Source organism: Cajanus cajan, chromosome 1 (genome assembly GCF_000230855.2).
Source record: "Cajanus cajan strain Asha chromosome 1, NIPB_CcT2T_4, whole genome shotgun sequence".
NCBI lineage: Eukaryota > Viridiplantae > Streptophyta > Magnoliopsida > Fabales > Fabaceae > Cajanus > Cajanus cajan.
Window position 1 is genome coordinate 74403616 of NC_138517.1, and position 21956 is coordinate 74425571.

General features: G+C 37.6%; 2 protein-coding genes across 2 annotated transcripts; both read right to left on the minus strand.

Moving 5' to 3' along the window:
* Positions 1 to 1661: 1661 nt before the first annotated feature.
* Positions 1662 to 2666, minus strand: LOC109804576 (ethylene-responsive transcription factor ERF098). Its single transcript, XM_020366430.3, has one exon. It carries the CDS (start codon positions 2545 to 2547, stop codon positions 2155 to 2157), a length of 393 nt encoding a protein of 130 aa, XP_020222019.1. The 5' UTR covers positions 2548 to 2666; the 3' UTR covers positions 1662 to 2154.
* A 17766-nt stretch (positions 2667 to 20432) lies between these two features.
* LOC145955557 (uncharacterized) lies at positions 20433 to 21098 on the minus strand. The gene has a single exon (XM_083070446.1). The coding sequence runs from the start codon at positions 21096 to 21098 to the stop codon at positions 20433 to 20435; it is 666 nt and encodes a 221-aa protein (XP_082926572.1).
* Positions 21099 to 21956: the final 858 nt, after the last annotated feature.

A 21956-nucleotide genomic window follows, 5' to 3' on the forward strand; every position in this document is an offset into this window, starting at 1 on the left:
AAGTTAGTATAAAGATAGATAAAGGAAGAATGTGGGATGAAATTTGATGAAACATCTTGGAATATCGATTTAATTTACTCAAGTACTTCTTTTATAGTTGAGGTACAATAAGTAGATATAATATGTATAAAAAAAATGATTCCATGCTTGGATATTTAGAACAAGAAGAAAATTGAAGAAAAAAAATGCATGTTCAATGACACCTTTTGAAAATGTGATCTAATGAATTTGTGAAAGCATGTATACATAAATAACAAGAAACACAATTTTCTACTCTTATAGTACTCCACGATTTTCTACTCTTATACTTTCTCTCTATGACTGAATCCTCAGTGAGAAACATAGACATTTAGTGTTGATGATCTTACATTAACTAATAATAAAACAAAAAAAAATGTATATAAGTTGAGAATAAATCTCATTTTACAAATTGATTTTACAATGTTGAGTTGACTTCTTAACTTACTTTCTTAAGATGGTGTCATAGTTTATCTTAACGATTTTTGTTATTGGATTTATTAGATTACTCATTATTGAGTTATTATCTAATCATTCACAGATGTTTAATCCTCAGCATGATGAGTGTGTTGAAGATCTCACATTAATGATAAGGCCAACAAAGTGTATATAAGTGAGAAATAATTTTTAATAAATAAATTTTAATCCAATAAAGTGTATATATATAAGTGGAGAGTAATTCTCATTTTACAAGTTCTAATTCAACAAAGTATATATTAATAAAAATAATTCTCACTTTACAAGTCAATTTCGTAAAATTGAGTTAAACTTCCAACTCACTTTCTTAAGGTTTGAATCATATAGTATCACTAAACCTAATTTCCCCCATTGTGGATCTTAGGCATACTATAAATCCATAATCCAACACTCTTGGTCATTCGAATTAACATAATAAACACACATGCACACATAGAAATGATTATTTTCAAATCTCTAAAAGAAATCACATAGTTATTATGCAGGCCCTCCCTGAAGAAAAATATGAGATTGTACATTTTCTCCGTTTTGATCATACTAAATTAACCGATCAGTTGAAATTTAAGACGGAAAAAGTCTAACATATACCTATTAGATTATAATTAAAGGCCAATTAACTAAAAGAAAAATAGTAAAAGCAATGTAATGAAGCCACTAGCCTTAAGATTGCCAACGGTTTTCTTTTGCAACATCTCGTTATTTTTCATCATCGGTCAAAATTTTCCAATTTGAAGATAGCTTTAAAAAGGAAATAATTTCGGTGTCTGGGAAAGAATAATTAAATCATCAATTTTAATAACTCAAGTTAAAGCAGTTTAATGCTATGCACACTATCAAAACATTAACTTAACTCGATTTACTTCAAAAAAATTATGAGACATGTAAGAAAGGTAGTCAACTAAAAGGTTACCAAGAGATTGATGATTTGATGGACAAAATTCATGCTAAGGCTATATAATGACAAGCTTTCAAAGGGGTTATAGTGTTGAACCAATGCTGTTCAACAATACCGTGAATCATTCACCACCAAGCAGCAATTATATATATCATGCAAATATATAGTAATTACACTATTACAGAACTTATCCCAATCCAAACATGAAAATAAAGTTAGCATAAATAAAGTTGAGAAATGAGAAACACTACATAGAGCACATACTTACTGAAATAGCGTTCCATGATCTGTATAAAGAATCCGAATGAACGTAACCTCACCTACATACAATTTTCACACTTGAATTGTGTGACTTCAAGTATCTATCATCTAAATTGAATCTTCATTAACGACATTGAGGAAACAAATTTTCCAAATACCCAACCTCTGAACTGTCAAAAACAAATTTCAGAATGCAATTATAGTGGTTGAGATACAAAACAAAAACTTGGTCATCCATTTCCTCAGGAAGGCACCACGATATCACTTTAAATATTTATTAGGAAGATGCTATATTGCTATATATTATCGTAAGATTTGGTTCCATGAGATTTTAAAACCATACACAGTTTAATTCAATCAATGTGAAAAGACCCTAAAAAGTGGGGGTTGGGGATGAAGAATTTTGGAAATGAATTTGATGAACATGAACCCTAGATTAAAACACAAGTTCATATATTAATAATACAAGGTGAAAAAAAAATGGGCTCAAAAAAGGTAATCGTTCAGTTCCTTCTCTTCACTTCTAACTCAAGAAGATCTTCTAACACTTTGTTATCCAAACACTCGAACTCAATGACTTCCTTGCGTTGTGCAGCAAAAGAACTTCCATTGGCAGTGGCAGAAGGGTTTGATAACACAAAAGGGAGATGAGAATCGTACACTTCAGGGAAATTAAGGATTGCAAGACCACCCCTCAATTCAATGGCTGCACGATCATAAGCTCTAGCTGCTTCTTCTGCTGTGTCAAATGTTCCTAACCATTGTCTTCCCGTAGGTTTTGTAGGGTCTCTAATTTCTGCACCATACTTACCCCATGGCCTCTTTCTCACACCACGGTACCTCACTTCTTTTCCTCCTTTCTCTTTGTGTTGCTCCCCCTTATGTGCCTCCTCCATATGTTACCTCCTCTTTGATGAGAAAACTTTGATCTCTTTAACTTTTAATATTCCTTTCTTTGCACTCTTTTCTGGTGAGGTGGGGTTATGATTACACTGTGACACGGTGACATGTGTGTGTATATATAGGCTGCCTATATATGCCAAAACTGTGTCGCCTTCGTGCTCTTGGTTTTTGTTTGTGCCTATTGACTTTATTATGGCTTTCCTGAGGAAGTGTAAAAGTTCGATTCTTCGACTCAGCTTATAATTCGAAATGAACTAGAACCAGAAATTAAATATAAAAAATGTGGACTGGTCCCATACACAAATTTGTCATGTGGATGTGCTTAGTTCGTCACGTTAACGTACGTCCAACATTCGGAGGTCCTTTTCGGTTAGGTGCATCAGGCGGCGACTAGGTTGAAATGAAATTGAGATTATTTGGATTGTTTTAGAGTAAAATGTATAGAGTTATAACAGTTTTGAATAATATAGACAAAATAGTTTTTCTTATTTCACATAAGAAACAAAATGATTTGTAAAAATAAATTGTTCAAGACGGAGAATTTTAAATAACAAAAAAAAATTGAGCTGGGCATTGACGATAACAAATTAAAATTGTGTTGGGCATTGACAGTTATTGTCCACTTTAAGATTAGATTTTAATGTAATTATTTTTTGTCGATTATCATTAAAAAAACCTCATATCAATAAAGATTGTACATTTTATAAATTCATATTTATTTTCTTATATTATATATATGAAGTTTTATTTGTATTTAACAAATTGATAAAAAATAAATAAATAACATTCTACATCAATTAAAATGAACATTTTACATAGGTTGCATGACCGATGACTTAATGTAAATGTCACTGATGCAGAACAAATGTGATTTTTAACATCAGTTAAATTTTACTACATCACTTTTTTACATGGATTTACACAACTACCGTAGAAAGCAATGTAAAATAGAATTTTTGCACTAGTATAACAAAAATAATTAATATTGAATATGGGGATGGGAGAAGGTCTCCTAGGGTGGGGAAGGAGAAGCTATTCGCAGATTTCATGAATTTATTGAGTTCTCTTTTAGTGTCAAACTAAGGTAAATGCTAGCGTGGGTGGGGAAATCATTTTCTACCTTTGGATATTTTAGATTTTAAATGGACCGTTGAGATTTTTTTGTTCTTTTATCTATTTTTGCTATTTTAACCCTAATTTCTCTCTCCTTCTCTCTCCTCCCTCACCACCAAATCGGACAACTTTTGCCATCATCGTGACATGTCCAAAGCTAATGACAACAATATAATTCGAGATGTAACTGTTGGGCACAGCTATCTCGTGCACGCACATAAGTTCCAAAGAACTGAGTTTTCTTTGAATTTGAAGTGGTTTGTGGATCTAGTTTCCTAGTCTTGTGGATCTGAACAGTAAGGATCCAACTTTTTCAAGTGGTCTTTAGAGGAATATGTGAATGATGAAAGGGATTTGTTGATATAGTTAGAGAAAGGAAAAAGATAAATAGTCTCTAGAGTTCTCTGAAGTCAATAAGATGGTCGATGAAGTTGTTAATGATTCTTGTTGGTTTTCTATTGTTGTTAAGTTTGGTCTTAATGTATGTAATTTGTAACAATTTGGTTCAATTTGAAAGGGTGTTTTATTTGAAGTAGGTAAATATGGTGTTATCTATGTAATGACAAGTTTGAGGATGTTGTGCTCGGATATTTTTATAATGTTTCTTTAATCATAATGTAATTATGAACAATTAGTAATGATAGTATTGAAGCATTGACTGATGTTTAAATTTAAGTGTTAGATTTCAACAGTACAAGAGTAAAACTATTATCTGTGCAGCAACGTGGAACCAAACCAATAATCATAGAAATATATATATTAAGCGCTAAATGTTCAAAGACTTGAATACATATAGTCTGAGAAGATAAAAAAGTTAAATACATATACTAACAAAGTTCAAAGACTGAAAACAGAACTTCTTAACACAAATTGGTTGTGCTAAAGCAATATGATTCAGACAAATCACTAAGGAGGGAAATCATCTAGATAATGTTGCAGGTGCCAATTATACATCTTGTCCACCATATAATTATAGTGTTGTTCACATTCATCCATCTCTTGCAATCGATGATCCATACACTAAATGACTGACAGGTAGGGGTGGGTATATAAACCAGTCCGACCTGTTCAAGGCTCAGTCCATAAAACTCGCATTTTATAGAATCAGACTTATTTGTTCCGTAAAATAAATGGACTTATTTTTTAAGTCCGTATCCGATCCGCCAAAATCCGTAGATAACATACTGATCCACGATCTAAATAATAGTTTTAAAAAATAAATTTTTAAAAAATAAAAATACATAAAATTAGAAGAAAAAAATATTTTTTTTATTTATAAGCTAAATTTCATCACACTAAAATTTATCAACGGTTAAAATGGTTTAAAATAATAAATATTAAAATATTAAAAAAAATAATTATAATTTATATAATAGTACCAAACTTTTAATAATAAAAGTATTAAAATGTCATAAAAAAAAGTAATTCAAATGACAAATACATACCAACTAAACATAGTTTTAATGTCATATGACTTAAAAGATTAAATACACAACTTAATATTAAAGTCTTAATATCTAAAAATATTAATTAGTGAAGTCTGCGGACTAACGCACGAGCCCGCGAATTAAATCCATCAAGTCCGCAGACTTCACGGACTAGACTCAAAAATTAAACATAATCATCCGAATTAGAAAAAAATGGGTCCCTTATTCGCAAAATTTGCGGGCTTACGAACCAGTATGCGGACCTGAGGCCATCTACCCACCCCTATTGACAAGATATCAGCATTGTCTACCTGTAGATGCGATTGTGTGGTGAAATCTTGGTCTTGTGTCTCATCTTCCTCTACTTCAGGTTGTACCTCCTTAAGAATAGGTTATTGTTGTTGGGGTACATCAGTCAATGACTCTAAGGGAAAACGTCATGTACGTAGTTTCATCCTTGATTATATAGTGTCGGTTTGGTAGTAAGTGGTTCGCTCCAGTTTGGCTAAAAAGAAATAAAATTTGTCATCATTATTCCTAGTGATACACTACATTACATAACAAGTATTAAAATTAATACTTCTAGGAGCTCCTATATCCTGCAATTGGTCCAGAAATGGGGTATAACCCAAATGTTTAGCAATTGAAGTTATTAATCCCCTATTGACAATATTACCAAATCCAGTGTTTGAAATGTTTTGCAGTTGTCTAACCAAATAAGCACCAGAGTTGATCTTTTCATCCTTATTTTTCATCATTGCCCATATAAACAATAAATTAGTTAGGCGTACTTTACCCTCTAAGTCACCACGACCTAGAATAGTAGATGCAATAAACCTGTGCATAATTCTAATGGCAGGGAGATGAAATGTAGACGAATTGCATTTACCAGCCTGCCATTGTGTATGACATGTTACAGCCCCCCCCAAAACATGTATGGATTAAATGATCTTGGGTTTCTTATTTGCCCTCCGGTTTGAAATCCAAAGATGTAATTGAATTCCTCCAAATTGAGACGATGCTCTATATTAAAAAGTCTAAAGGAAATCAATCTTGGTTCACAATTTGCCCCACTCAAAATTTCAGTGTGGAGATAACTAAGAAACTCAAGAACAATCCTTGGATAAACCTTTTCCAAATGGATGGTTGCAAAATTACTCTAACCAATGTTTGTCAGCATAAAATTGATGTCAGAACATAACCCTAATTGGCGCAAAAATTGAAAATCAAGATACCTTGTTGCGGTTATTGAACGGGTACTAAGAGTCTGATACCTATCTCGTTGCTCATCATCTCTAAACAATAGAGGCAGAAAAGCAGGTACTTCCATGTCTTCGAACTCAGGTGCGAGATTGGCATAAAAGGACCCATGAGATGTATAGGTTCGCTTTGGGGCCATTACAAGGGTTTGAGTTTAGTGGGTTAGGGTTTGGATAGAAGATGACGTGAGAAGAGGTTACAAGGGGGGAGAGTGAAGTTTAAAAATCACAGGGTCTGTATTTATAGGAGGTACCTAGGGTTTTTTGTGCCTTGCACAATTCACAGTCGTGATTTAGAATCACACCCGTGATTCTCGCGTCCCATCATAAGATATAATGGCTGTCAGGTAAGCCAAGAGATTCAAGATCGTGATTTAAAATCACGGGCATGATTCCCATGATCCACTTGTCAACTTTTGGTTCGTTTCCAGGACACGAGAATCACGGGTGTGATCTAGAATCACGGGCGCAATTCTCGTGCCCTCTGCATGAATTATTTGGTTGGTTCCTAGGTCGTGAGACTCACAGGCATGATCTGAAATCACGGGCGTGATTCTCACGACCCTTTACATGAATTTTTTGGTTGGTTTTCCTGGATGTGAGAATCACGATCGTGATATGGAATTACGGTCGTGATTCTCGTGGCCCTTTACATCAATTTTTTGGTTGGTTCCCAGGCCGTGAGAATCACGGGTGTGATCTAGAATCACATGCGTGATTCTCGCAGCCCTCTACATCAATTGTTTTGGTTGGTTTTCCAAGATGTGAGAATCACGGTCTTGATCTGGAATCACGGGCGTGATTCTAGTGGTCATTTGTATGTACATTTTCATCTTAATCAGACTGTGATCCTTAGCAATAACATATTGCTTCTTCCCTTTTTCTCTACCTCTACCCATTGCCAAATCAATTTTGAGTGAGCCAAGATGCAAATCACTTCTTGATCAGATGCAAACCACTTCTTGATTAGATGCAATTAATTGTTAATTTAAGTTAAAGGCAACAAAAATTAAGTATGCAATTATAACATGAGTTAAAATTCTGATTTCACATAAACTCCAATAATGTTTGATAAGTAATACTTCAAATAGTCATACACAACACTGTCATAAAAGGAAATTACTACATATATCATCAATTTATCTTAAACAAAAAATATTGTCTATTTCAACCTAAACCCTAGTCTTCAACTTTGTCATGGTTTCCATTGTGGTTTCCTAGGCTTCAACTTCTCCCTGAAATTATTCTTTGCCTCAGATGTTGTTGTCATTTTCTTTCCCTTAGATGTTAGATGTTGGTGGCCTGCTTGAGATCCCTAAGATGGTTGGGTGGGCTGGGTTGGTTGGGTTGACTGAGTTGGTTGGGTTGGATGAGTTGGTTGCGTGTGATGAGTTGGTTGGGTGGGATGAATTGGTTGGGTGGACTCAGTTGGTTGGGTGGCCTCAGGTGGTTGGGTTGGCTGAGATCGTTGGGTAGGCTGAGGTGTTTCCTTGCAAGTAGATATGTTATGGCCAAAACTTTTGCACTTGTTGCACTTTCTCCTATATCCACTTCTTTTCAATTGAGTTTCATCCTTTTTTAGTTTCCAGGGCTCCAAATTTCTTCTTTTCTTAGGGCGTCCTGGCATTTTCTTTGATGGCGGTGGAAGAACATCAATGCACCATGTCTTTATCCATAGTTGTTGTCCATTTACTGGATATATCATTGATTGATATACAACCTCATATGTCGCCCTCTTGTAACAGTCTGACACAAATTCCTTAATTTGGATCCAAATTCATGTACCTCATACATGATATAGCATGGCAGTATGGTAGCCCTGTCAACATCCACTTTCTATAACTGCATTCTTGAGTTTGCAAGTTTATAATATATTTATCTCCTATGAGGTTGACATTCTTGACCTCAAAAACTTGCTTTCCAACCCAAATGAAACCAATATCTTAATTAATTATAAACAAAAAATTTGGTTAATTTAAGCAATTAAAATTTTGACAAATATATCTTAGTATCCACCATTTGCTAAAATTTCTTTCCTTTTCAAGCTTCTTAAATATCTTCAGAAGAATGTCTCCTTGATGTAATAGGATGTTGTTCCTATTTTTAGCCCATCTCTCCATCAAGTACAATCGGATGTCCTCCTAACATGGTAACAATAGGCTTTCCTCTTGCCTCAACAATAACTAAGTTAAAACATTCACTCATGTTGTTAACCAACATATCACATTTTGGATTTGATTTGAACCTTGACTTACTTCAATACCTTAAAGTTATAAAACATAAACAATTATTTGAATTAAGGCATAAAATTCAACGATGAAACATATAGAGCATACCTAGGAGGAATTTTAATTAAATGTTTGAATGCTTCAACATTCACTTTTTTTATTTCCTGCATTTCTTTTTCCGATGCTTGAGGATATGTGGCTGTAGCTGTTTTTCACATCAAATCCTTTAATTTTTACCCAGAAAATTTCTTCCTAAAATTATTGTACAGGTGTCTGACAAAAACCTCTAATCTACACCAGGCAACAATTCATTGATTGCCGGTAGTAACCCCTACAAAATAAACAGAACACACTGAATGAATAGATATAATAATTGTCAACTTAAATAGTTATTACAAAACAATTATACCTTTTGCTAATCAGAAATAAATGTGTAACTGGCTCAAGATGAAAATCCTTTAAGATCAGCAATTAGGAGTTGTAAAAACCACTCTCATGAGTCTCTAGTCTCACCTTCAACAACTGCAAAACATATTGGCAGCATTTGCTCATTTGGATCTCTTCCAACTGTTGCCAATATTTGACCACCAAAATAACCCTTAAGAAAACATCCATCTAACCCTATTATGGGTCTACACTTCAAAAAACTTTCTTTGCAACCTTTAAAACATATATAAATTCTTTAAAAGGTTAAAAGTACTCTACTAGGCCCTTCAACATTATTTTCAGTATTATTTTCATGTTCTTCATTGCCCTCAACCTTCACATTCACTATAGAACCTGGATTAAATCTTATTATCTCATGACTGTAGTCATAGATCCTCTTGAATTGTTTTATAAAAGACCCTTCAACATAACCTTTTGCATATTTCCTAGCCCTACATGTCATGGCCTTAGAGATCCTAGCATTCCACTTCCTCTGCACTCTTTCTCTAATATCATTCAATTTCAGTTTTGGATTCTCCCTAATTGAAGTTTTAAGTTTTCCACTTAACCACTTTGAACTCAACAAAGTCACCTTGTGGTCCCTATTGCATGTATGTCTATCAACAATCTTCCTTAATTGCCAACTTTCTTCATAAGGTACTTTGCCACAGTATGCTACCCATTGATATCCTTCTTTGCATAGTAAATTTTAAATTTCTCCCTGAATGAACAACATATGTTGTAATTGCCTTTTTAAATTCTTCTCTACTCAAAAAGTACAACCCCACTTCCCACTTATAATCTTCCATATTGCTGGGCATCTTAAAACTTGGAAACATACTTGAACCTCCAGTATCCTCTTCATCACCAATGTCATCCAGCCCACTTAGTAATTCTTCTTATTCATATTCTTCATCAGAAATACCCCTACCCATGGAATGCATTTTTTTCCTCCTCCAAACTTATCACCTTTGAACAAGTCATCATCTGAATATTCATTATCATAAGCATCAGTAGACTCAACTGTAGGATCTATAGTAGGCTCAACAGTCTTCCTACGCTTACCTCTCTTCTTCCTACTACAACTAAGTTGTTCTTCAAGTACTTGTTCAGGCACAAGTATTTCAAAATCATTCAATATATCTAACTCATCACTATTAGTAACCTTATTTACTTCCAAAGGTCTTTCAAACCTATCAACATTAGCATTATGTCTAGGTTTAACAGGTATCTCAAATAAATCAATATTTGAAATTTCTTCTTCATTCGTATCACCCAAATGTACTAAAGGATAACTGCAATAACTATCCTCACTTTGATTGTCATCACAAAAATCATCACCCTTTGTAGCCTCACTTTCATTACCCACAATAGCCTCGGGCACACTCTCATAGCACCAACAGTCCCAAACTTAGGCACACTCTTAACCTTATCCCACATTCATCACCAACACCATCCTCTGGCACACTCACATCATTAGCAACACATCCAACCCCACAATCACCACCAACATCAATCAGGATTTTATGTCACTTAAAAACAATCCAGTGGTATTCAATCTGGATTTTCAAGATTTTTTAAAGAGTCCATTAAAATCCATTGGTATTCATTTGAGATTTTTTACAACTTAAAAACAATCTATTGGTATTCAAAAATATAAGGATTTTAAAGGATTGTTGTGTGAGAGGGATTTTGAAGAACTTTCTAGTGTTATCTATAAATACCAAATTCATAAAACAATCTCATCCAAACCCATCGAATTTTGAAGGATTGTTTGAAGTGACTTTTCAAGAATTTTCAAGTGAGTTTTTCATCTTTTTTTTCTATGTTTTTGTCTTCTCCATTTTTTCTCTGCTGATAATACTGCACTATTGTTCATTGCTTATATATAATATCGTAATACTGTTCTCATCCTATTCCCCTATTTTGTGAAACTCCGATATGTAAATGATAGTGTCATTGACTTGCTCTATTTTTTTGTTCGTTCTCTTTAATTGACTTGCTTTATTTTATTCTATGTAGTTGAATTTGTTCCTTCATATAACACAAAAAATGCTTGAAATTTTAACTTTTAAGTGGTAATTTTTTTTATAACACACGTAAAGAAAAGAAAAAGGTGAAAGATGAAATTGATATCATAATCTCTACAATATATATATATATATGTGTGTGTGTGTATATATATATATATATAAGATCAATTTGTTAAGGTTTCTGTGAGTAGAATGAGATGAAAATAGATCTTAGGTGGCGGAAGAACCCTCTCAGCATAAAAACTGCGATCTTTCTTCGTCCCTTAAGTTTGTTACTCTTACCCCTCCTCCTTTTATGACTCAACAATTATTTTATTTTTTTTACTATGAATTTTTCTTTTTATTTTTATATTGTGAAATTAGGACTTTTTATATTTTAAAAAAAGAAAATTAACATAAGATATTGCAATATCTAATTTTTTAGGGTTTAGGATTTATGCCTTCATTAGCTTATTTTTTTTAAAAAGGAAATATTGTTAAAATATTTGTTAGAATAATTTACATTTATAAATATCGTTAAAAATATATAACTAAAATAATGTATATATATATATATATTCTCTATATATAAATTCTTATTCTGTAAATAATAATAATTATTATTATTATAATTATTATTATACTAATATTATATATATTGCATATGTAATTAGGTAAATATTTTTTTGTGGATTGTGAATTTCCTAATCGACGCCAATTTTTAGCTCCATTTTGAGGTGCAAGATATCATCTACAAGATTTTGCAGGTCAGGATAATGACCCTGAAAATGAGAAAGAATTGTTCAATCTTCATCAAACGTCTTTAAGGAATGTGATCGAGAGAATATTTGGTATTTTTAAATCAAGGTTCACAATTTTTAAATCAGCACCTCCATTTTTATTTAAGACACAAGTAGAACTTGTGTTAGTATGTGCAGCACTACATAACTTTCTACGTAAAGAATGTCATTCTGATGAATTTTCAATTGAAGTGGTGGATGAACCTTCATCTTCAATGTTACCACTTAATGAAGATCATACTTTTGAGCCTATTATAACTATGGATATGTGGGTGAATGCTATTTAAGAGGATAAAATATTATGAAAAATTATTATTATTATTATTTATCTAGACATTATTTTTTTTATTATTTTTGTCTTTGACTCTTTTTAAATTTGAATGTATGAAATTTTTTTTTGAAATCTTATCAAATGTAAAAAGTTCACAAAAATTCTACAAAATTCCACATAATCCATTAAAATACTGATTTAAAAGTCTTGCAGAATCCATTAAAATCCTGATTTTAAGTCTTGTAGAATCCTGCAAAATCTTAAAAGTCATGAAAATTCTGAAAAATCTTTTAAAATCCGCAGTATTTTTTTTAATTAAAAAAGTCCTTTAAAATCCTAATCCAATACATCCCCTTAATTTATCCTACATAATATAGAAATTAATAACATAAGTAATCAGATACACAATTAACCAAAAATATGTAGAGATAATGTAAGATTTTCTTAGCCTGGGCGGATATTAGCACGAATAGGACGAAAAATATGGGGTTATGCCAATAAAATCCTTGAATCCATGAACCTTTGCAGGTAAAGTAAATATAATAAAAGTCAGAATGACAAAAAAAAACCAATACAATAAAAAAAAATCAAATCATAAACATGAAGAATAATCAGATACATTAACAAAAAAAAATAATTAAAAACAGCAAATCAAACCAGATGATAAAAAGACTTCAATTAGAAAGGGATCAGAAGCTGATGCGACCAAAACACGAATCCATGCGAGAATAACGAGAAAAAAATAATGTAAAGATGAATGGGGAAAATGAGCGAAAGAAAAAAAAATTATTGCAATAGAATCATAAATAACGATTTCAGATTTTAAATTAAAGAATAAGAAAAATAAAACATTGAAGAAACAAATATCATATGGGAAAAGAAGCCAAAATGAACTTTCAAATGAGAGCCCTAGGAGAAAGAGACGTAAAAAAAAATGGAGATGAAAAATAAGGAGGAATAGAAGAATCCAAAAAGTTATTGTTGGTACTTATGGCACATTTGGAAAAGAATTTTGAAAATTGATATTGATAAAGAAAGTAATGAATGATAACCAAATCCATTAATAAAAATAATTTTATAGAAAAAATTTGTAAAGAAAATAAAAAATTGATAACAAATTTGATTTTTGATTCACTAGTAAGAGATGGGAAGAGACTTAGAAATTTAGGTAAGAAACCAAACTCACCCAAAGATTGACATGTCCTTGAAAAAATCTATATTGATTGATGATATATATATATATATATATATATATATTTTTTTTGTTTCTTCTTGGAGTATCCAGGACCGATAACAGTGACTAATTTCCTCGCTACGAAACTCAAAGGGTGGGATAACTAGCCCTAACATTTAACGGGACTACATACATAAAGCAGGATTTGAACCCCTGACTTTGTTTAAAAGGTACACTATTCTCTCATCGGATCTGCTCATTTTAAGAAAAATATATCTATTTATGAAAAAAAAAATTTAATTGAATCGGGTGGTTCGGAGCATTAAGGATGAGGAAATTCGTCAACTGCTGAAATTTAAAATTTCCAAGACAGTTCTTGTTAGGTTAAAACTTAAAAGTGCTAGTTGAAAGGGCTTGTCCTGTTGGTCGTTTTCTCTTTGAGATATATATACCTCATTCAAATCTCTTTTTCGTGTCAATCTGCAAAACCACCACAACAGTTATCACCGTTCTCCCTATACGAAGCCAAAGCCAAACGTTATTTTCTCTTCCGACCCGTCAATTTTGCCGACGCCGAGAAGAACGTCGAGATCATGCATGCCCAATTGGTCAAAAAAACACTAACACAATAGATAGATGTTGGGTGTGGCTTCTTTCCTTCGATCCCCTTGATTTGCTTCATCAAAACCAGTCAATTTTGATGTGCAAATGGTCAATTGATGAAGCAGAAACAACATGCCTTGCTGAGAATTGAAGGGTTCAAGTTCAACCGGTGAAGCCGTTTGAAACCGACGTGATGTTACACTTTTAACACAATGCTTAATTGGATCATATATATATTGTTCTCATAAGATTGGTCTTAATTGGCAAAAGATTGACATGAAACAAGAGGATGGCTCTTAATTATAGTATATGATTTTGGAACACTTTTAAACAAATTGAACGAAGTGAAAGCACTTTAAGAGTTGAAGATTCCAACATAATTAACATAGACCCACCATGAAACCCACATCAACCATGATGTTTAAAAGGGGAAGAAAAATACATCTCAAATTGAAGAATGTGTAAGGTTTACCTGGGGAATAGCGACAGAGAAAGGAGACGAGAGCGTTAGAGTTGGGAGAGAATGGGTTTTTGATCGATTAACATTTTTTTTATTATTAATGGTCATGCATCATTGTGATAAAAAGTAAAATAAAGAGTTTAATTTTTATAAATTGTTAGGATAAATTTTTTATATCATTAATTAATAAAAAAAATTTATTGATATAACTTTTAAATTAATCTATACATATTTATATATTGTAATATATACTTATCAAATATATTTCATTTAGAAGAGTTTATGAGTCATAATTTTAAAAATGTGTTTTCCCCCACTCCTATTTGATTTTCATGCTTGGGATGGTGTAGGCCATAAAAGGTATATTTTTTAGTAATATAAATAATAAAAAATGGTTGTTGGATGGAATGCCACGATTTTGTTGATTCAAGACAACTTGATTGACTGCTAAATCATACAAAATATATATAGAAAATAATTATAATAACATCGGTATAATTTTTATTAAATATTACATTGTTTAATATTTTTATATTAAATGTGAATTTTGTAAATCTAACCGTTAGATTGAAAGTTCATATCACTTTATATGTTTATATCAAATTTTGTTAAAATTGAACAATAACTTGAAGGTAATCAAAATGTTCATATTTTAGTATATTTTGAAATGTATATATTACGTCAATTTTGTTTTATAAGAATGAAGTATCAAATCATCTTGGATTAATATAAAATTTTGTATATATGATCTAAGAGTAAAGAACTTTGAATCTAACAGTTGGATTTACAAAATTCACATTTAATATAAAGTTATTGAGTAATATAATACTTAGTAAAAATTACACTGATGTTATTATATCTGTCCTCATATATATATATATATATATATATTATATAAATGCTTATAACTACTATTTGGTCTTCACTTTTACTATGACTTTTTTACCCTTAATAATATTACATATTGTTCTTACCGGAGATTTGCTGTAGAGATGATCCGCCGAGTAAGATTGGTGAGCCTCCTTTACGGGTACGTTTTGTGCTCCAAGATGGGGGTGGTACCTGCAAAAGAGACTCCGATGCTAAAGTTAGGGTTTGTATGAGTAGGAATCTCGTATAAGTAATGCACGTACCTTAGTGTGAATTAGGGTTTCGTTGGGCCTTGGGCCCGAGATCAGTTATGATCTGTTTAAGTGATGAGCTGACGTCACATAGTGCGTATCCGAGGTCGCCATGCACTGTGATGCCGAGTTGGGAGCTCGGCTTTGCAGTACGGATAGTACACTAGCCCCCCGAGCTCCGAAGACCGTGGGTCGAGGAGTTAAGACCGAGCTCATCAAGTGGCTGTGACCCTTCGCGTACGCCTGCCTGTTGAGATGCCATGTGTCATAACTGGTCATTTCCGAAAACGTGCAAGTGGCGCGTTAATAGGAGTGACGGTTATGTAATGATGGATTGCGTTTGTCATAATGGTTCTCAATTAATGTGTCGTCAGACGTGTCCCTTGGCTGACACGTGCCGTGACCGTTTTGAATTTGGGAGAAACCCTTTTCTCTTCCTCGCGCCTCTTCCCTTTTCACTTTACTCATTTTTCACTCTTTCAGCTTCTTGCACACGCTGTTTCTCTCGTTTCTGTTTATCCTCCGTCTCCATTTTCTCCGTTTTCGCCGTCGTTTCCGGTAACCCAGTCATTGTTAGGGTTATTTTTTAAGGAAGAGTACCAGGTACTTCCTTTCTACAGTTTTCTTTTTTCTTCTTCCCAAATCTTTCTTCGAGTCTTTCTTGTTTTCTCCATGGCTGGAAGAAGTGGTGTTGGATCCTCCGCGCCTTCCAAGGGCAAGGGCAAGGCACGGGGCAAGGCGGTGGCTACCGGGACGGCCGCCGTCAGGAAAAAGAAGGTGGTGGAGCCGCCTACGAACCTCGTTCCAGGCATTCCTGGCTACGACTGGGTTCGGCGCGAGAAGGGGGAGGCCCAAAGCGTGTTCCGGTCCTTTCTTAAAGTTAATGCGATTTTGAGATCGTACAGGGTTTGTGACCCTTCCATTTCCCGAATGATCTGGCTTGAACCTTGTCAGGCCGGTGAGGGCGTGTATATGGGGAAGTCTACTGACCCTCCCCATTTCTATGTTTACTAATGCTTCTTCAGGGATTTGGGCATTTGTCTTCCCTTCACACAATTCGAGTGTGACTTTTTGAATTTTATCAACTCGGCTCCTTGCCAATTGCACCCAAACAGTTGGGATTTTTTAGGGCTTTTCAAGTCCTATGTTCGACCCTAGGAATAGAGGTGTCTCTTCCTATCTTTCTTCATTTCTACCAACTAAAAATAGGCGTTCCGCCTTATGGCTGGCTATCCCTGAGTGGGAGTAGGGATGGGGGTTTATTTACTCTCTACTCCCAGTCATACAAAAATTATAAACAAGAGTTCTTCCAGGTTGCCCTTGTGGATGTCGATCCCTTGGAGGATGGGGCGTTCTATTTCGGCGGGTTGCCAAAGTTCCCTTTCTATTGGTGCCCCAAACCGTCTAGGTTTCACGGGGTGGGCCAATTGAAGTTGACGGCTTCGGATACGACCACCATTGATAACCTTATCGTGCTTCCTCGCCCACTGGATTGCAAGCTCGTTCTGTCGCTTGCGAATTCGGCGTACAAGGAGAGGGCCTGGAGAGTGAGTATTTCGTCCTCTCTAGACTATTAGGGTTTGTGAAAACTTCTTTTTCTGATGTGCTTTGTTTTTTGTGCTTGTAGGCATAATGGGCAAAAATAAGTGGCGTGAGCTGAAGCATCGCTACAATGTTGCTGAAACTGAGGTCCCCGAGCCTCAAGAGGAGGAGATTTCCCCCCTGAAGGTCAACCGAAAAAGAAAGAGGGGCGAGAAAGAGGTCCGGGGGACCTCTGCCCCTCATGGAGCGGAGGAGGTGACCTCCAAGGCCGCTGATGTCGATGCAGTCGACCTCACTATGAGCCCTCCGCCTGGGGAGGCTTCCCAAATGGCCGCTGCGGCGACTGCTGAGCAAGTTGCTCCTTCTGCCGAGGTAAGTGTCTTGTTTTCTTTAACTTTTCTTCTATGTCAGTTTTCTTTTGTTTATTGATGCGCTATTGCTCTTTGCAGGCAGGGATAGCTGCCGAGGTGGAGGCCCCGGTTGCTGAACAAGTTGCCCAGGCCGCCGTGGTGAGTACCTCGCTTTTAATTTTTTTCCTCTATCTTGTATGTTGTTTTTTTCCTTTTTCGACATGGCATTAGTTTTTGCAGGCAGGGGACGTTGCCGAGGTCCAAGTGCCTCTAAGGTCGGAGGTGCCAGGCGTGGACCCTCCTATTGCTGAGCAGGGGACGCTAGTTTCTGCCTCTGTTGAGGCTCGCGGCAAGGGGCCGAGTCTCGAGGTCCCCACAGCTACGCCTGTAACCTCGGCGGCGCCGTTAGGTTCATTGCAGGGGGCTTCCTAGAGCCAATACATAGCTCACCGCTTCAAGAAGGGCCTCACCCAGGTGCGATTGGACCACGTGAGTGCCTCGGCTGACATGAACTCACTGTGGAGCGCTGGGGTGACTGCCGAGAAGTTCTTCCCCCAAGGTTCGCTGACCTCGGGCGACCAGGGGCTGATAGACGAGGCTGGACCCGTGGAGGGCCTTGACGTTGCCCAGGTCTTTCTATAGAGGACCATGGCGATTGTGGACCACTAGAAGCATAGGTGGTCCAAACAGCAGGAGGATCTGGTTAAGCTGAGGAACCGAGTTCAACCTTTGAGGGACGAGAACAAGGTCCTGAGGGAGGAGAACAGGTCTATGGCGGTTGCTCTCGGGGAGGCTAAGCTGTAGGGCGAGGCCGAGCTCCAGGCCACCCGGAGGGAGTTAGTCAGGGTCCAGAAGTCCTTGGACATTACTTTGAGGTCTAATGAGACCTCTGCTGCTCAGGTGGGCGAGTTGCGGGAGCAGGCCATTTCTTCCCGGGCTCGGGTGCGCTCCTTGGAGGACAAGGTCACCGCACAGAAGGTGGAGCTGGTGGCGGCGGCCGAGAAGTGCCTTTGCGATGAGGTGCTCCTTGGTGGCCAAGCAAGGAGAATGCCTCTCTGAGGGTGGACCTCGCGAAGCTGGAGGAGGCGAAGGCGGGACTGGAGAGGAAGCTCGAGGAGACCGAGCGATTTGTTATTTTTGAGCATAAGAGGGGATTTCTGAAGGCAGCTCGCCAGGCGAGGTTTCTCGCCCCGGGGTTCGACTTCTTTGCTATGCATGTGGAGAAAGTGGTCCACTTTGGGAAGCTGGTGGCGGAGGATGACCTTGAGGACAGCTCCAGTGAAAATGCCTCCGCTTAGGCCACTTTTGTGATAGCCTAGTTTATTTTGCCTGTTTGGTTATTGCTTTTGAATTCATGTTTGGAACTCAGCATACATTATTGTGTATATATCGTTGGTTCTTCTGCTCTTGGACTTGTGTGTTTTGCGCTCTTGCGGGGCTCAAACTTGGCCAGATGTGTATGTTTTGTCTTGAGGTTCGAACTCGACTCGTAGCTTATTATGAAATAAATTGTACCATGGTTCGAACTCGACCTCCGCTTTTAGGGTGAAATAGATCGTGCCCAGCTTCGAACTCGACCTCGGATAAGAGTATTAAGGTTCGTACTCGACCTCAAAGTAAAATGAATTATATCAAGGTTCGAACTCGACCTCGGGTAAGCGTATTAAGGTTCGTTCTCGACCTAAGATTAGGGTAAAATGAATTTTATCAGGGTTCGAACTCGACCTCAGATAAGCGTATTAAGGTTCGTACTCGACCTAAAATTAGAGTAAAATGAATTTTATCAAGGTTCGAACTCGACCTCGGATAAGCGTATTAAGGTTCGTACTCGACCTAAAATTAGAGTAAAATGAATTTTATCAAGGTTCGAACTCGACCTAGGATAAGCGTATTAAGGTTCGTACTCGACCTAGAATTAGAGTAAAATGAATTTTATCAAGGTTCGAACTCGACCTCGGATAAGCGTATTAAGGTTCGTACTCGACCTAAAATTAGAGTAAAATGATGGAGATAAGAGAATGTGAATAGAAGAGAATGAGTTATTTTATTGGATATATGTGACTCGTTAAAAACTCTCTCAGCCAAAACCTATTTTTCTATTTTTTGGGATAAAAGACTGAGGCGGGAAAAGAGTGTACAGCTCATTTGTACAAGATTCAACTGAAGTAAGACTTGAGATGCATGGCATTCCAAGTTTGCGATATCGGCTTTCCGCTGAGTTCCTCCAGTCGGTATGCTCCGTTTTCCAAGTCTTCTACAACTCGAAAAGGGCCACCCAAGGTGGGTGCGAGCTTTCCATCTGACGTGTCTTTCTGTGCTTCTCCTAGCAAACACCACACCAGATCGCTGACTCGGAAAGAACGAGGTCGCACTCGCGTGTTGTATCTTCTGGAGGCTCGGAGCTTGCAGGCTTTTTCGTGGATTTGAGCTTCTTCTCTGAGTTCGTCAACCAGGTCGAGGTCGGCTGCCAACTCTTGAGCGTTCTGCTCATTGTTGAAGGCTTGGCATCGGTGTGATGTCTCTCTGACTTCCACTGGGATCATTGCGTCAGCCCCGTAAGTTAGCCTGTAAGGCGTTTCTTGCATTGTTGACTGGGGGGTGCAATGATACGCCCAGAGGATGCTGGGAAGCTCGTCGGCCCACTGTCTTTTGGCGTTCGCTAGTCACTTCTTAAGTTCCCGGAGGATGACCTTGTTAGCTGCTTCGGCTTGGCCATTAGTTTGCGGATGTTCCACCGAGGTCGGGAGATGCTTGATACCGAGCTCGCGGAGGAAGTCCTCAAATCCTTGTGCGATGAATTGTCGGCTGTTGTCGGTAACGAGGGTGTGAAGGATTCCGAATCTGCAGATAATATTCCTCCAGGTGAACCTTTGCACATTTTCAGTGGTGATTTTGGCGAGTGGGCATGCCTCGATCCACTTGGTGAAGTAGTCGATCGCCACTAGGAGGAACTTGAGCTGACCTTTCGCAGGGGGGAAAGGCCCGAGGATGTCCATTCCCCATTGGGAGAAAGGCCATGCCGACATCATGGGGTGGAGAGCTTCGGGCGGCTGCCAGTGTGTGTTGCCAAACTGCTGGCATTCCTTGCATCTTTATACGTAGTCCTGGCAATCCGATTTCCGCGTGGGCCAATAGTATCCAGCTCGGAGTACTCTGGTCGCCATTGAGCGTGCTCCGGAATGCAAGCCACATATGCCCCGGTGAATTTCCTCGATGACGTAGGCTGACTGAGGCGCAGTCAAGCACTTGAGCAGTGGAGTGGAAATGCCACGTTTGAATAGCTCGTCCCCAATAATGACGAACTTAGCCGATCTCATCCTCATCTTCCGAGATTCGTCCTTATCTTCGGGCAAGATCCCTTCTTTCAAGTAACTCCAGATGCCTATCATCCACCCCTGATCTTCACTGTTATTGACGTTGACGACTTTGTCGTCCAGGCTGGGTGAGTGCAAGGTCTCCTGGATGATAGTTCGATGTTGTCCAGGCCTTTTGGTGTTGGTGAGCTTTGATAGGAGGTCAGCTCGGGTGTTTTGTTCTCGCGGCACATGCTGTATGGTGAACTCTTCGAAGGACGAGATCTGGTGGGATGCGACGTGGAAGTACCGCTGTAGAAGAGTATCTTTTGCCTGGTACGTCCTACTGAGTTGTTCCACCATGAACTTCGAGTCGTTGTTGCAACTCACTCTTCGAGCTTCGAGGTCGCGGGCTAGCCTTAGTCCTGCGAAGAGTGCCTCATACTCCGCCTGGTTGTTGGTCATCTTGAAGCTAAACTTGAGGGATTGCTCCAAAGTGACTTGGTTTGGCCCCTCCAATATGATACCTGCACCACCAGCCTTAGAGTTGGAGGACCCATCAACGTGTAAAGTCCATACCTGGGGTTCCTCGGCGGTAGTAGGCGTGAGCTCGGCTACGAAGTCGGCCAGTCATTGAGCTTTCAGGGGTCCGCGACTTTCGTACTGGATGCCGAACTCAGACAATTCTACTGACCACGCAAGCATCCGTTCGGCGAGCTCGGGCTTTCGCAGAATTTGCTTGATGGGGTAGTCGGTTTTGACTACCACTTGGTGACTCTGGAAGTAGGGTCAAAGGCGCCGAGCTGCAATGACAAGTTCCAGTGCCAGCTTCTCGATCATTTAGTACCGCTTCTCCGCATCTTGGAGGACTCGACTGATGAAGTAGATCGGTGTTTGCACTTTTTGGTGCTCTTGTACTATAATTGCGCTGATGGCGATTTCTGCTACGACCAAGTAGAGGAGGAGGTCGGTTTTGTGATCCGGCCTCTATAAGATTGGCAGAGTCGTGAGGAAGGTTTTGAAGCTTCGGAAAGCTTCTTCGCACAAATGTGTCCACTGAAAGTCTTTTGGCTTCCGTAGCAGAGTGCCCTACCTTCTCCGCGAGTCTGGGGATGAAACGGGACAGTGAGACTAATCGTCCGGCTAGGCGTTGGACCTCTTTCACCGTTTGCGGACTCTACATCTGGATGATGGCTTTACATTTCTCGGGGTTGGCCTCGATTCCTCGGCTAGTGATCATGAAACCGAGGAACTTGCCTCCCTGGACGCCGAAGACGCACTTCTCTGGGTTGAGGCGCATGTTGTGCCTCCTGATCTGGGCGA